Below are 14,463 nucleotides of genomic sequence, written 5' to 3' on the forward strand. Positions count from 1 at the left end.
CCCGCAAAGAATGGTTTGAGGCAAATTACGAACGTATCATAGATGGGCTTTTTCAATAGAAACGTGTTCGGTCGACCAGATCCTGCCGTTGCACATGTAACGTGCAGTATGTAGAAGTACATATATACCGACAATGGGTTCGATTGCAAACCTACGGCCTGGTGATACGTCTTGATGACAATTTACCAGCGCGATGTGAACGATACAGCCGATACGACAAACTGCTTAGAACGCGAGACGCCAGCAAATTAGCGACAACTATGTCGCCAGATGTACACCGTAAATTGGGGTTGATTAAAGAGGGAAATGCGATACGGTGATAGGGCAATGATGCATTTAAATACATGTGAGATCTTAACGCGTTCGCGGCCGAGAAAATTTTATTTATTCGGCCTAATTTTCATTATCTAGAATACGTGTAAATTATACCGTATGTTTTCACGATGAACGTTAAAATTAACGAAGGTGATTCTACATTTAAAAATAAATCGAAAAGGTAGAAAGAAATTTTTTCATACAGTGCTTCGTTTTCGAGAAACTATAGTTTGAATATATGTGGACAACGCACCTCATACTTCGATCACATTCAAATTCGATTTTCTTACAAACGAAATCTCGTTCGAAAAAATTTCATTCCACATTTTTCATTCTATTTTTCATGTAAAATCTTTTCTCATCAAAATCGTGTTTTATTAATACTCGTGAGAATATTGACAATTTTTTTCGTCTTTTATCACTTATTAATTATAATTAAAATTGGTAATGACTGTCACAGAACTAAAATCTCGAACTATCCCCAATACGTTTTACCAAACGTCTGAGTAGAGATCTTACCGTATCTAATATATTTTTAAAAATAAACACAAGAGAAACATATTATGTCCATGTGTAATCAAAAAATTAAAAAATCACTAGAGATTCAACCGTGGGGATCTTTGAAAGAAAAAGGTTCGATTAGTTGAATTAAAAACAATTCGTAAAGTATGAAATTGAATTTAGTTTGTTCGTACGTTTCGGAAATTCCTCATATACGTACACTGTTAATCGTTATGAAATTAAAAATATATCTGTACGCGCGTACGCATGGACTACTCTTTTATATTTATAAATACGATTAATTTATACGCGTAAATTGTGCGCGCGTGTTCAACATGAATTTTTAATTGTATCGAAGTTTTAATCCCTATCACAGAGGCCCGAGCGCATCGGTAGCGCTAAGAATAAACGTAGACGCTACGATAAGCAGGAAATCACGAAATGAGTGTCACTCGTGAATCAAGAGTCATACATCAAGCTATCCGGTTATTCGTATACGCCAGTGAAAGAAAATCGAGACGATTCCGTGGGCGAACCCGAGTCTCTCGAGATCTCATGAAAGATATGCGTGTCACAGTGTCATCGTGAAACCTTTTTTGACACGATAAAACTCGACGTTACGAATTGCCTCACATGTTGCCAGGGGATTCTCTCTTTCTGTCGCGTAACACGATTCCGTCACGGCAATGGCAAATATTGCACGCAATTTCCCATCAAATTGCTCTCGCGTAACTTAATTCGCTTTCGATGGTGAAGCTCGTCGACTCTTTTTTTCCCCTCTCTTTTTTTTTCCTCCCATCAACACTTCCTTTTTTTTCCCTACACGCTCGATCGTATTTCACGTTCGCGTTAATCCGTCGGTGCCGAAATGCGGTACGTATCGCCTTTTCAAGCGATTCCAATACGAAAGAAAAAACATGGACTGTAAGAAAGTTGCACAGAAAGTAAACACAGACTGGAGTGAAAAAAAAAGTGCAGTTTATAAATACGACGTGCCTCCATACGCATAATGATGGATTTTGTGCTGAAGCTCGGTTTGCTACGGCAGTCAAAACAATCGAGGGTTCGTGTTTCTGGACGATTGAAAAGAACCGAAACACGAACCGAACGAGACAAAACAGTAAATATTACGACTAGATTTAGTATCACGCGTTAAAACCTCCGGCTAACGGATAATTCAATGAGAAAGTTGTTTCGATAGGTTACCTCTTAATTATTTTCGATCGTTGTCTCTTCGTTCACTCTAACTGTTTTCGCAATTTTCTCCAACAACCATACAATAGACTAGTGAACAATTATCGATACCTTTTGTCTCCCACGCTACTTTCACCGAACAAGTATCGTTCAGTGCAACAGACATGCTTGTTCCGTCTAATTACCAACCCTTTGAATGTTAATTCAGCTACACGAGTCTATTGTCAGTGCCCTCTACCGAAGCCCGCTAAAAACGTTCGTGGCACACAACGACGGTTGAAAACTTGAGGAAAAAAAAAAACTTCCCAACGCTGCACCCGTCCCAGCAACGTGTTCAGAATGCGTTACAAAATAGCGAGTTACACACTCGTGTTTTGCACCCAAAAAGCAAGAGCAACGAACTACTACGTCGCGACAGTTGCTAATCGCTTTGGTTGTTTTCGTTTTTTCCCAAACTGTGAATCAAATTCACTGGACGTACGAAAAGATCTGAATATAATCGGTATACGTATCGACATATTTTTTACCATGCGTTTGCTTCAAAGGCTTGTTGCAACATCACACCGCTTACTCGATCCTTTAATGAATTAACACAGACGTGAAGGGGGGTGACGCATGCAGCTCGAAAAATCGTTAAACATCGCTCCCACGGAGCCTATGCGATAAACGTGTATTTCACTTTTCATATCGAGGCAGACCTTGTTGTGTAAAAAGGCGAGAAACGCGCGCGCGCGCACGCGAAAGAGTTGTGTGTTTGTGTGTAAGGCAATGTGCGTGAACCGGGTATCGTAACTTTTTATGGAATAAGGCGTACTTAAAGTGGCATACTCATTAAATATACTGCTGAGGAACTTTCTTAAGTACTTATAATATCCTGCTGAATTGTTATTAAAATGTATCGGTGAATTTATCGCGCAAATATTATGTATCTAGATCACAGATTAAATTCCAAAAATATACTGACTTCCTCAGAGACGTTATCCACGAAAAAAATATTTTGTTGATTTACGGGTGTCCGATGATAACCCGATTCCATCTCAAACACTAACCGACAGTAAGTCGATGTCACCCCCCTCGAACACAAGGGGGACATTGAACAAGGAATACCATACAAATAGCTAACCTCGTATCAAAATGTATTCGTAATATTCGCAATAACCCTGTTCTGTCTCCTCAAAGCTTCATTGTACTTGGACGTTCGGATGTTTTAAATGTGTAAAGATATCACAGACAGAAGAATCGACACGAGAAAGAAATAACTCGACGGTTACCAACGATCGCGACAATAAATTCGATCCCGCGCATAAAAACTAGAACCAATCATGTGTTTCGTACTACTCTCGGAACGTATGCAAGCTGGCAAAGTTTTTTACGACGAATTCTTTCATAAAGTTCACTATAACTCAAGAAGCAAACCCCTTACCCTTCACGAGCAAAATAACGTTGGGCGCGCGCAAAAAAGAAATACTGAACGTATCATAAACAACAAACTTTAAGAACTATGAAAAGTATATTCGTCGTTATTTGCTTGCAATATTTTCACACATCGGAACATAACCAACAAACTTTCTTTTAGAATCGAATGGTAAGTCATCAAAAATTCATCGTATTTATAGAAAGAGATCGTAAAAGAATATTCAATTCACAGCGAAAACAAGATCGTGAAAAAATCATGAATATTCGTGACAGAGACAATAGAAAATCGTTTTTTTTTTTTGTATGCAAAAGAAACGCAACAGATATGAATTTCTAGAATTTTTCGTTAAATGCGAGCAGAAAATTCTCGCAGTACGCTCGACCGCGATCGGACTTCGATCTCCCTATTTCATCGAGAATCGATACGTAAGACGCGTCCATCGGGAAACCGTCTACCGAACATATCGTATTAGAACGAAAACAGTCAGCCACGATTCAATGATAGAGGGTGAAAGAGAGAAGCCGATAAAGAGTCCATCGATCGTCGACGGCAAAATACACACGCGCCTCGCTGAAAAAAAAGGATCCGCAGACGCGTCTCTCGTAATCGGGGGAATATTATGGTCGTGTTCCCAAGACAGACGGGAACCTTACGTTACTTCGTGTCTCCGTAATTGCAACAAAATTCGATTTCGAACCGTAGACGTCAAGTGACAGAGAGAGGGGAGACAGACAGGGAGAAAGAGAGGACGGTAAATTACAGGGCGGGTCTTGCCGTGGAAAATCGATGGGAATACACGGAGAGCACGTAGAACGAACCGCGATGGGGCTCTAGAAACGTTCGTTCGCATTTTCGTCCACGACGCGCGATCGCTTCCGCACGGAAGCCGCGCACGTAAAGGGCCACCATTTTCGCGCTGGAGATCGACAATCGTTTCGAAACGGGGAGGGGGGAAAAAATTCTAAGAAAAACAATGTTACTCACCTCGCGCCGTCTCGAGGATGCAAACCTTCGCTTCCGCGACTTATCTTCCAGGGGCAACTCGATGCTCGAACGGTCCTGCTGACGTTACGTGTGTATGTGTGTGACACGCTCGACGGTTCAGGTGGTAGTAACGGCGATGATGGTAGTGGTGTGGTAGTGGTGACTATGCTCTGGTAGCGGTCGGAGGTACGAAAAAATATATACGCGTAACGCGACTGCGCCACCGAACCGAGTGACTGTGGCACGAATCGAGTCTACCGACTACTAGCCAACGTTTACGAGCCGTGTGCGTCCTCGTCGCGGTGCTACCGTCTACTACGTGTTGCTGCTGCCAGAACCACTACCGCTCTACCCGCTCTCCACAGCCTCTTCCTCTCTGTATGCCACTCTACCATCCCTCCGAATCCACGCAGCAGCAACCTTCGCGCGAGCCGCGCGCGGGGTTGCCGCTACCAGCGTCCCCCCATCGCTCCGCTGTATCGAAGGATATTTTCAAACGTACCTGTAGCGGGTCGCTAATTTGCATCGCTGGCTCTCTTGGTCTTGTCGCAGCAACCTGAAATGATAAATATTATACCGCATCAGGATAATGTTCCTAATCGTTCGTAGTTGTAGGATTAAGCGGAACGAAATAGAGAGAGAGGGAGCTAGGATGGATTAATTAAGAGTAATCCAGAGAGTAAATATGGATCAATGTCCGCAAGAAAGATACACGCAATTATTAGAGGTTCCGGTGTTGTTGTTTGATGATCGTTTATAGGGATTAACGTTCACGTAGAAGCGAACGGATGCGAAAATAATGCTGCCATTAGAAACATATAGAGGATTTAAGCAAATACCGTGTATGTACTAAGAGGAATGTATGCAAGAATCGATATCCACGGGAAATGGTAAAGATACCATGAAAGATAGCAGACGGTTGAGTAGTATAAAATACGAACGATGATCCATTCCCCGGCGTGCGTCTTACGAATGCTGAGCAGGAAATATAGCCGAAACGAGATTTAAATTAGGGAACGTAATGTATGCTACACTGCTCCGTGACTCTGTTTTTACCGACATGGTTTACGTTATGCTCCCGTTTTTACCGTTCAAACTAAAAAGATTACAGAGTATCTTCGCGTACAAGATACGTACCCCGTGACATTTGAGAAACATTGGACAACCCGGGACTTGAATTTTTTTACTTTTTACATTTCTCAATAAAAAAACGAAAAATAACGCAAACTATATAATCTCGACGGTAACAACGTGTGTTAACAAACCTCGCATTTCCTGTATACACCACATTTCCAACATCGCCACGTAAATTTGCCACGACACGTAGATATATGTATATTATACGCCAACTTGTCTTCCCCGTATCTGGCAAACGATTAATCTCCGTAACGCAGCGATTAGACTACGACTTGCGAGTATACAAGAATATCGATTCAAACGAATCGGATGCAAAACATGGTGTACGATGCTAGAACGTGGCACGGGCTGAGAAGCGGGAAAACCGTTACGAAGGAAAAAGTCCGTTAGCAAACTTCAACATCTCATGCTTTTATTCGGGCCAGACTCCCGATAAGTGTATTCTGGTAAAAATTTTTTATCGCGAATTCCTCGACTTCCCAAAAGTAGTCGAGAGGGCTAGGAGGAGAACAACCAGTTAACGAGACAGTCGCTCGCATACACCATATATTGCGCGAGCACGTTTCACTGGTAGCTTGTTTTTCTTAGAACGCATAGAAGAAGCTAGACCTTCTTCCTCCGCGGAGCTCGGGTCATATACATTCGCTGGTTCCTTAATTGCCCGCTAGAAGTGGTTTCTCGCTCAGGGGACATACCGACCGGTCTCTTTTCAACGCATACACCGACGACGACTCTTTCGTGCGACCTTCCGCGCAATCCTGTTCCACGATCGTGGGACGATCACAAGAAAAATGGTTTGCGCAAGGGTTCGCTGCACCACGGTATTCGAAGTTTCTTAACGACCGGCTGAACTGGATTTAAAGCAAACAGGATCTAGCGATCCTGTTATAGTCATGTCTCAAGCCTTTTCGATCGCGTTTATAAGATAGATTGTTTAGATTAAAAAAAAAATAAATGCGTTGCTTACATTTTTATTGTTTTAAGTAAAAATCTGAGTTCGCGGTGAAAAGTTACCCAATGAGCGACTTGAAATGTGTCGGTAGGTTGAATTACGGTTAGAAAAATTAATCACGAATAGGTGATTTTCGGAATTGTCTCTGAAAATGATGCAAAATATCGTTCGCGTGACGTCTCTGGGTTAGCGGGTTGACGTCGAATAAAATGAAGACTTACACGCGATCATGGTACGTATACGCGGTTGATACGTGCACGGGGAGTGATTGTCAGAAGTGACACGGCGCGGGGGAGTAAATCACGTCGGCATTAAGACAATTACGCGGAGAACGACGGGCTGAGCCCGCGTCGGTCGTCGTGCTTGGACAGAAACAGATGTCTGATATGCCTTTTATTTCGACTCCACGGTCAGCGATGTACGCACGTATATGTTAAACATTTACTCGATCGGCAGGACGTACGTAGGATAAATGCATGGGCGTCGGTATGGGGCATTAAAAATACGACCAATATTGCAACGGATATTGTGACTTAATACAATTAAGTAATGTTTGTTCATAAAAAGGTCTCCTACGCGAATGACATAATTTAAGACAGAAATATCGCAACGATATACGGGGTATTAAAAACGCCTGTATAGTTTCACGATTGAATTTGTGTAGAAAACGCCAGCGGCGACCATGTCCACGATACCATCGAAAGCGTATATATGTGTGCGCAAAAGTCTGTCCGTACTGTGATCGTGCAATTGTGCGAAGGAAATGAGATCAAGTTTGAGTGATTGCGGACAGCAGTCGAAGAGAGGAGGAGAGCGGTAGGGAATGGAGATAGGACAGTTCAAGAACCGAATCTAGAGATCGGCGACTGGATATACTGAAACAGACGAAGCAGTAGATTCCTATGGACATCAAATGCGTCGAGCATTTTCGAATAATATTTAGCAACATTTTATCTTTTCTTTGTCGATATCTTTCTGGTAACGTTTTTAACAAAGCAATATAATTATAGATAGACACTAAAAAAACATGTAGAAATGAATTAGTTGAGCGTATGGTGGATTCTTCAGTGGTAATCAATGCTTTGAAATAATTACAGTGTCGATTAAGATTGCTTTCAAAAATAAACATTTATTTCAAAATTAATGCTTACCAGCTGTATCCTAAAAACTAAGATCTATCCTATACACCAATCGTGTTTAGGTGTTGTTCTTAAGACCTCTTAAGACTTCATTGCATTATTAAGTTGTGTACAATTTTTTCATTTCTGTATAGTACCGTAATAGCTTCCGCAGTATCATTCAAACGCTTCTCTGATTTGCATCATCACATGATTTCCTTGTACACATATCTTACATTCAAATGGCAGTGCCAGAATGCATTCTGCACGTATCTAACGATTCGACATTTGAAACCATGCTTACAAATTGGATCACGTACTATTTCCTTATTATCGAACTTAACTCTCGGGCCGAATCTCACTCTCCTATGTCTTGATAAAGATTAAAATGATAGTACCGCTAAGTGGTGATATCACATTTATGGTTCGGAGTATGTATTGTCTGGTCGATTGATGAAAAAAAGGGGCATAGACCTAGACAGCATCTTTTGCAGATTGTACCAATTCTCCAAACGAGGTTTCCAAGCATTGCCGTAACTCTGCATAACTTACTACTAATACGCTTTGTTCATCTCGAGACATCAAACATATCTATAAGATCACAAAATAAACATTCGGAAATACACATTAAAGAATAACACGAAATACGATCGTTCAAGTATTTCGTATACACACTGGCTTTTAAAAAATTTGTTCTTATTATATAAATGTACTAATATATAATCACCAATCAGCATGCACATCTAACTACGTTCTATCAATAGAAAGTTGAAGTGCGCCTGCATATTTGTAGTAGTATGGATAAACAGGTTTTTTTAAGCCAGTGAATATTGCTAAAAACATTAACAGCCTAATTATACGATTTAGAAAAAAAAAAGTATACCTTATCCTGAGAACCCGAATCCAACTTATTTAAACACGATACAACATGTGCCATATCCAACCATGGTCTTCCATCAGCAGCTACCTGATGAAAAACATAATCTCTAAACAATTTGAGCATATATCGGTCACCCGTCTCTGCCCACGTGGGTTCCATATTAAGCTCAGGTCTTTCGTTAATGGTAGCCAATTTTACAAGTAACTTAAATAGTCTTCCGTTTTCCAGCTCCTTAGCAAGTTCATTTTCCAGCACGTCAGATCGAAGTAGAGCTGCATCTAGTTGTGTATAAAATCGTGCTCCTATCATTGGCATGAGATCGGTTACACTCCTTCGTGCTTGATTAGAAAGTAAATACCTATAAAATGATATTTCTACGTGAGTACATATATTACCATAAACATAGACATATTGAGTAACATATCAACTGTCTTCTTCCCCCTCCATCGAAAGTGCTATTATAATAAAAGCTCTCTCATACGTATCAAATTAAAAGAAAATACTGAAATGTTATTTTTGAACAAAAACGAAAATATGAAAAAATAACAACATATAAAACACGCAAGATAAAATTATGAACGCAAATCAATCTACAGGGTATCACCTTGGAAACACACCACTTTAATATATTCAGTACTTTAAACAATAGAAAGAGTTGGTTAAAAAAAGTTGCATGATTTTAACGGGTACATAATATAATAGTAGTAGTTGGTTGATAAAGGCATGTAGGAGATTAACATTTTTCATGGTTGAATTTTGAGAATAAAAGCATTAAGGTAATCTATCCTAAAATTGGCAGTTTTCGAGGTATTTAGCTATTAAACAGTTCTTCCTATTACTTAAAATAGCAAAAATATTAATATGGTTTGCATCTAGCGGTACCTCCTGTATAATAAAGATAATATGTATACAAACAGAATGAGATTTCGAAGATCCGTAGAGTAGGAACGTGTGACGAGCTCAAGGGAGGCTTGCATGTTGTCGCGATGGACGGCAAGGAGGCTGCGACATGCTAAAGCCAACACCAACTTTCCTAGGGCGATTAAATCTTCCTGTTGATAATGTGGTATAAGCGAGAGTGGATTTGCTGCATTTCCATCGAATGTGACAACATCTGGTATGGCTACGCAACTTAAACGAAGTCTTGTGCGCGATGTAAGTAAAACTTTCGTGGGATCTAAACATCTGTATGCCAAACCTATTAAACACAATTGCATCATTATACGTTAATATTTTTTGTAACATTTTTATATTTAATTTTACTTAATATTTTTCTGATGTACAAGTGAAAATATTATTGAAGTATACAAACCAGCAGCATGTATAACACGAAGAGCGGCAGTGAGTTGAATTATGTAGCTCCATATGACACTTTCTGGTAACATACTGCTATGTTGCTGTCTCAAAATGGTATTTTTAGTATGACTATAAGGTCGAGGTGCATTAGGGTCCGAGGAAAATGGATCCGTATAACCATTCAATTCAGTAGCTGAGAAATGCTTATTTAATAGTGTTTCTGAACCAGAATGATAATCATAAACGAATACCATGGCTGTAATAATAAAATAGTTTCATAAAAGTACATTTACTATATTTGTTAGTGTATTAATACAGACAATGGTCACCAAAGGCCTTGGTGGTAAAAACTTCTCGTAACTGCACCAAATTGGTATGCGATAATCGCTTCCACATATCTACCAGCACCATACATTTCGTATTAGCAAGTCTGAAATCTAAGAACATATGAAATGCTTATTTCAATACCAGATTCTGAATTTTTCTATATAATTCCATTGCATAACAAAAAAAAAAACTCACCATGAATACGACGTAAACAATAACGTGTACCACTTTTAATGCTGGTAGCTTTGTACGTTGAAGTTTGATATCCGAGCATTGTTGAGACAGGTTTATGGATTGGTTCTAGCGGGCACAACTCATGATAATTATCTACCTCATTTGGTAAGTCGGGAAATCGTACTACATCAGGTTGTGCTAACGTTAATGCATTTTTCTGGAGAATATCCATTCGTAAACTTTCACTGACAAAGAAGCTAGGTGTTGCTTGTGGAGGTGGAGTTGAAGGAGCTGATGAGCTATTAGATGATGGAGGTTTCGCTGGTTTTACTGGCTGAAGATGTGCAGGTGTACCTGGATAGACATAGCCTACCTGACCTGCTCCCACATTTGCAATCTATTGATAAAAAGTGTTATTAGTTGATTAAAAAATGAAAACTAAACAAAATTTAAACTATTCGTTTTTAAACTAGCTTACAGTTTCAGTTCCTTCCTCGGCACCAACAGTATCGGTCGCAGCATTCCCAAGGTAAAAATAAGTAGTACCGCCCACATTCTCTTGTGAATGATAAGAATTATTGAAAAGATTTGGAGAACTGCTGTTGCTACTAGTTAGACTCCTTCCAGGTACAAATTCTGGACTGGCAGTTACCTTTTTCTGCGAATCCAGAGAAAGGTTCGACAAATGTTTTGTAACGGCGGTGGTACTTAGAGTTACCCCTGGGCTTTGACGATTCTACCAAAAAATACATAATAAAGAAATTATGTGTCAAGTTGTTGTTTTCCATTAGATTTGATTCAAGACTATATCTAATTAGATGATATAAAATGGTAACTTTTACTAAGATTTGACTCTCCTCAAATAAATTGCAGATGAGTAGTACACTACCATGTAGGTAGCAAGCTTGGACTCCAGTGGAACGCCGTTTGTTTGAGGGGTGTATGCAACAAACATTGATGGGTCCATTTCTCCTTCAACCACTGCATTTACTGCTATCACACTTAACCCTCAGTTCTACTCTTTTTATTTTCCTCCCTGCTGTAAATCTCTTTACACCTGCTTCTCTCAATTGTAATTAACAAATGTGCTTTATCACAATTGTTTGCTTTTCTTATAATATAGATCTGCGTTGTGATATCAATCTCCAAATCCTGCAACATATCTTATAGATATATGAGTAAAAATGAAAAGTAATAATAAAAAGATAAAGATTAATAATAAATTATACAGTTACTAGAAAGTAGAGTTATCTCTAAAACCATAAACACAAGTAAAAATCATGAAATTATATATTTCTTCAAATTGTTCTTAACATGCATTAGTAATATAAATTTTCATTGGTGACTATTCAACGATAGCAGATCAATAAAATTCTACACAAACTTTAAATAATTGTGTATGTTTATAAAAAAGTATTCATTTATTATTATGCAAGAAAATTAAGGAAAGAAACACTGCCCTATTAAATCTAAACAATAAAATATAAATTGTGCATTATTGATAGTATTCTTTGTATTCTATTCACTTACATTTTTCAGACCATTTAACAAATCTGAATGTTACTAGAAAATTAAGTAATATATGAAAAAGAAAGTATAATTCGTTTATAAAATGCTTAAAAATAATCTGGTCTCATTTAATCTACTTCAGATCTAGTCTATGTCTATCAGTATTTGTAAAACGTATTGTGCATAAATTTAATGAAATGTACCGCTCGTTCTAAACGAAGAAATAAGTTGCCGCGTTCGGCTTTATAAACGCTGAAGATAACAAGATTCGTTGATTCTGAATTAAATTTCGTGGGCGATAAGTATAGTTTCAGTTAAAAAAAACGAAAACATAAAGGGGAAAAGGAACAGAAAACCGAGAAGAACAAGTAGTATCGCACGCTATAGCAATGGCAGCTGATTTTGACAATACAGTGAAAAAGACGCACAGGATATAACCTTGGTTCCACGTTACTGGCAATGAGGAAGTATCCACTGTAGGCGCGAATTCGACAAAAAAAATCCAATTGTGCAACACAGAAGGAGAGGGACTAAAAGAATCAAAATACGAGGACGTATACGACGAAACGCGTACAAAAAGTACGCCGCGTTAACATAACCATTTACGCTGTCACTGATGTCGCGTCGGTGTACGGCGCCAAAATTCCGATCTCTCCGATATGTTTGCGATACGGCACGATAAACGCGCGCAACAAATAACGACAATTAGAGAGATGATTTAATAGTAGTCTGACCGTGTTATAACATGTTTCCATCCAACAGACAAAGGAGAAAGCAGAACCAATCCGATCTTGTATGTTTATGGTGTTCTCCCTTTGCTTCGGCCTCGTATTTTTCTCTTTCTTCCTCTCTCCCTTCCGCCCTCCTATTCATGTCCTTCGATCGGAGCAGCTGTCTCTCAGCCACGGCTTGTCTCCGGGCGCGCGAGACGCGAACTTGTATATTTACCTTTCGAACGCGCTACAAACGACCACGTTTAAAATTTTCAGGTCGCATTTCTCGCGCTTCATCCAACCGTTGTTAAACGCAAACGAATTATTTACGAATAATTATCCTATGATTTTGAACTCACATGGTAAATTATTGACGACGATCGATTGCGAAAGAAAAATACGACGCGGGTTTAGTTGTATCGTACGGTTAATCTATTGCGCCGCGTTTAGAATATATGTGTTGGCACCTAATTTATTTAGCTTGGTCAAATATTTTTATCGACATTTGCAATGCAACAGGCATAGTTACTAGGAAAGATATATACACGATAATGGTGTCGAATCGAAAGACTCTATTCGTTTGCTGAAGCTTAATCTGATACACGATTTCAGAATCAGTGTTACTTTGTTAAGATACATTCACAAGCGTGCGACATACTTGACTTATTCTTGTACACTTGAATCGCGTAAATAAATCTTTTTTTAATGTTTTGCTTATTTTACTAGCACTCCAATTTTATCAATAGCACATTCTGTTACAATTCGAATATTTACAGTTAATTTATGAGCCTTTCCAGAGATCTTCTTAACTAAGAGCACTCACTGGATGTGTTTTTATTTTCACGATTGTGTTGGCAACAGTGAGTAGTACGAAGTATTACCAAATTCAGAGTATTACTATGTTGTGCGTTTCAGTCGTGTGTAACAAATTTGAATAGATACAGCTTTCCAAACAAATAAAATATGTTTCTGTTTATTTAATTATTACAAAGATTAAAGCGCGTAACAATAAACATATCAACGTAAATTAAAAAAATCTTGCTCAACGAAGTGCATAACAATGATCATACCGGTACGTTGTTTTACCTGTGGAAAAGTGATCGGCAATAAATGGGAAGCTTATCTTGGTTTACTACAAGCAGAATACACAGAAGGGTAATTATTATTATTATTATGCTATAACAAATAAATGCAAGGTTATAAACTGTGTATTAATAGTTTGTAGACAATGCTTACACTGCGAAAAAATTTAACCTTAATTTACAGAATGTCATTCAATATCTTTCATTAAGATTAATAATAAATAAATATTTTCTATGAGTACATATACATATATTGTATTTTAAATTTATAAGTATTAATGCAATGTATATCAATTACTTATGTATTGTGTGGTACATGTATGTGTTACAGAGATGCTCTTGATGCATTGGGATTAAAACGATATTGCTGTCGCAGAATGCTCCTTGGACATGTGGATTTAATTGAAAAACTTTTGAATTATGCACCATTAGAAAAATAGACACTATGTGAAATCTTTTTCAGATTTTATTTTGTATATTAATATATAAGTTGTTCGTAACAAAATCATGTAAATTTATTTAACAATTTTCATGGTTCTGAAAAGCTAAAAAAATATACACATAATTATATTGAAACAATCATTAATCAGAAAATGTTATTGTTATTTTTATCTTAGAAACTATTACCACATTTTCTGACTTGTATATAGAACAGAGAAGAGTAAATAAATACAAGCTATACTGTAAAATGATCTTTATTTTGTAACTGCATTTGTTGCATTTTTGTCATTTTTCACCACGATCATGTAAAAATTTTCAACAATTGTATAAAAAGTTGACAAGTTTACAAAAAGTTTACAAGCAAAATTTGCTTTGAAAAAACATTTTTTACTTTGAAAATATGTACTCATATTAAATGCAACA

General features: G+C 38.1%; 3 protein-coding genes across 5 annotated transcripts in view; 1 reads left to right on the plus strand and 2 right to left on the minus strand.

The window, feature by feature from the left end:
* The window catches only part of LOC143148158 (uncharacterized), a 52,971-nt gene extending 48,211 nt beyond the window's left edge, over window positions 1-4,760 (minus strand). Inside the window, exon 1 of the mRNA XM_076314144.1 lies at window positions 4,412-4,760. The gene's annotated coding sequence lies outside the window, so the exon portion shown is untranslated. The remainder of the gene's footprint in view (window positions 1-4,411) is intronic.
* Window positions 4,761-7,609: 2,849 nt separating this feature from the next.
* Window positions 7,610-13,322, minus strand: Pan3 (Poly(A) specific ribonuclease subunit PAN3). Of its 3 annotated transcripts, none has more exons than XM_076314047.1 (9): window positions 13,292-13,322; window positions 11,185-11,447; window positions 10,774-11,031; window positions 10,317-10,692; window positions 10,115-10,231; window positions 9,811-10,050; window positions 9,414-9,696; window positions 8,502-8,856; window positions 7,610-8,209 (listed from the first exon to the last, which is right to left on the minus strand). In XM_076314047.1, the coding sequence occupies exons 2-9, from the start codon at window positions 11,260-11,262 to the stop codon at window positions 8,093-8,095; spliced, it is 1,824 nt and encodes a 607-aa protein (XP_076170162.1). In that variant the 5' UTR covers window positions 11,263-11,447; window positions 13,292-13,322; the 3' UTR covers window positions 7,610-8,092. The 3 variants fall into 3 exon arrangements, with proteins under 3 accessions (XP_076170162.1, XP_076170161.1, XP_076170160.1); XM_076314046.1 differs by having other exon boundaries at window positions 11,185-11,458; window positions 13,292-13,307; XM_076314045.1 differs by lacking the exon at window positions 13,292-13,322 and adding an exon at window positions 12,539-13,272.
* A 78-nt stretch (window positions 13,323-13,400) lies between these two features.
* On the plus strand, window positions 13,401-14,313 carry Rpb10 (DNA-directed RNA polymerases I, II, and III subunit Rpb10). The gene is made up of 2 exons (XM_076314048.1): window positions 13,401-13,672; window positions 13,931-14,313. Exons 1-2 carry the CDS (start codon window positions 13,578-13,580, stop codon window positions 14,037-14,039), a joined length of 204 nt encoding a protein of 67 aa, XP_076170163.1. The 5' UTR covers window positions 13,401-13,577; the 3' UTR covers window positions 14,040-14,313.
* Window positions 14,314-14,463: the final 150 nt, after the last annotated feature.

Source organism: Ptiloglossa arizonensis, chromosome 6 (genome assembly GCF_051014685.1).
Source record: "Ptiloglossa arizonensis isolate GNS036 chromosome 6, iyPtiAriz1_principal, whole genome shotgun sequence".
Classification (NCBI taxonomy): Eukaryota; Metazoa; Arthropoda; class Insecta; order Hymenoptera; family Colletidae; genus Ptiloglossa; species Ptiloglossa arizonensis.

Coding starts and splice junctions, on each gene's coding strand:
- Pan3 (XM_076314047.1), bottom strand. CDS start 11,262: ATGGACCCATCAATGTTTGTTGCATACACCCCTCAAACAAACGGCGTT. Junction 10,232..10,316: donor TTGTTTACGTCGTATTCATG/GTGAGTTTTTTT, acceptor ATATGTTCTTAG/ATTTCAGACTTGCTAATACG. Junction 10,051..10,114: donor CAAGGCCTTTGGTGACCATT/GTCTGTATTAAT, acceptor TTATTATTACAG/CCATGGTATTCGTTTATGAT.
- Rpb10 (XM_076314048.1), top strand. CDS start 13,578: ATGATCATACCGGTACGTTGTTTTACCTGTGGAAAAGTGATCGGCAAT. Junction 13,673..13,930: donor CAAGCAGAATACACAGAAGG/GTAATTATTATT, acceptor TATGTGTTACAG/AGATGCTCTTGATGCATTGG.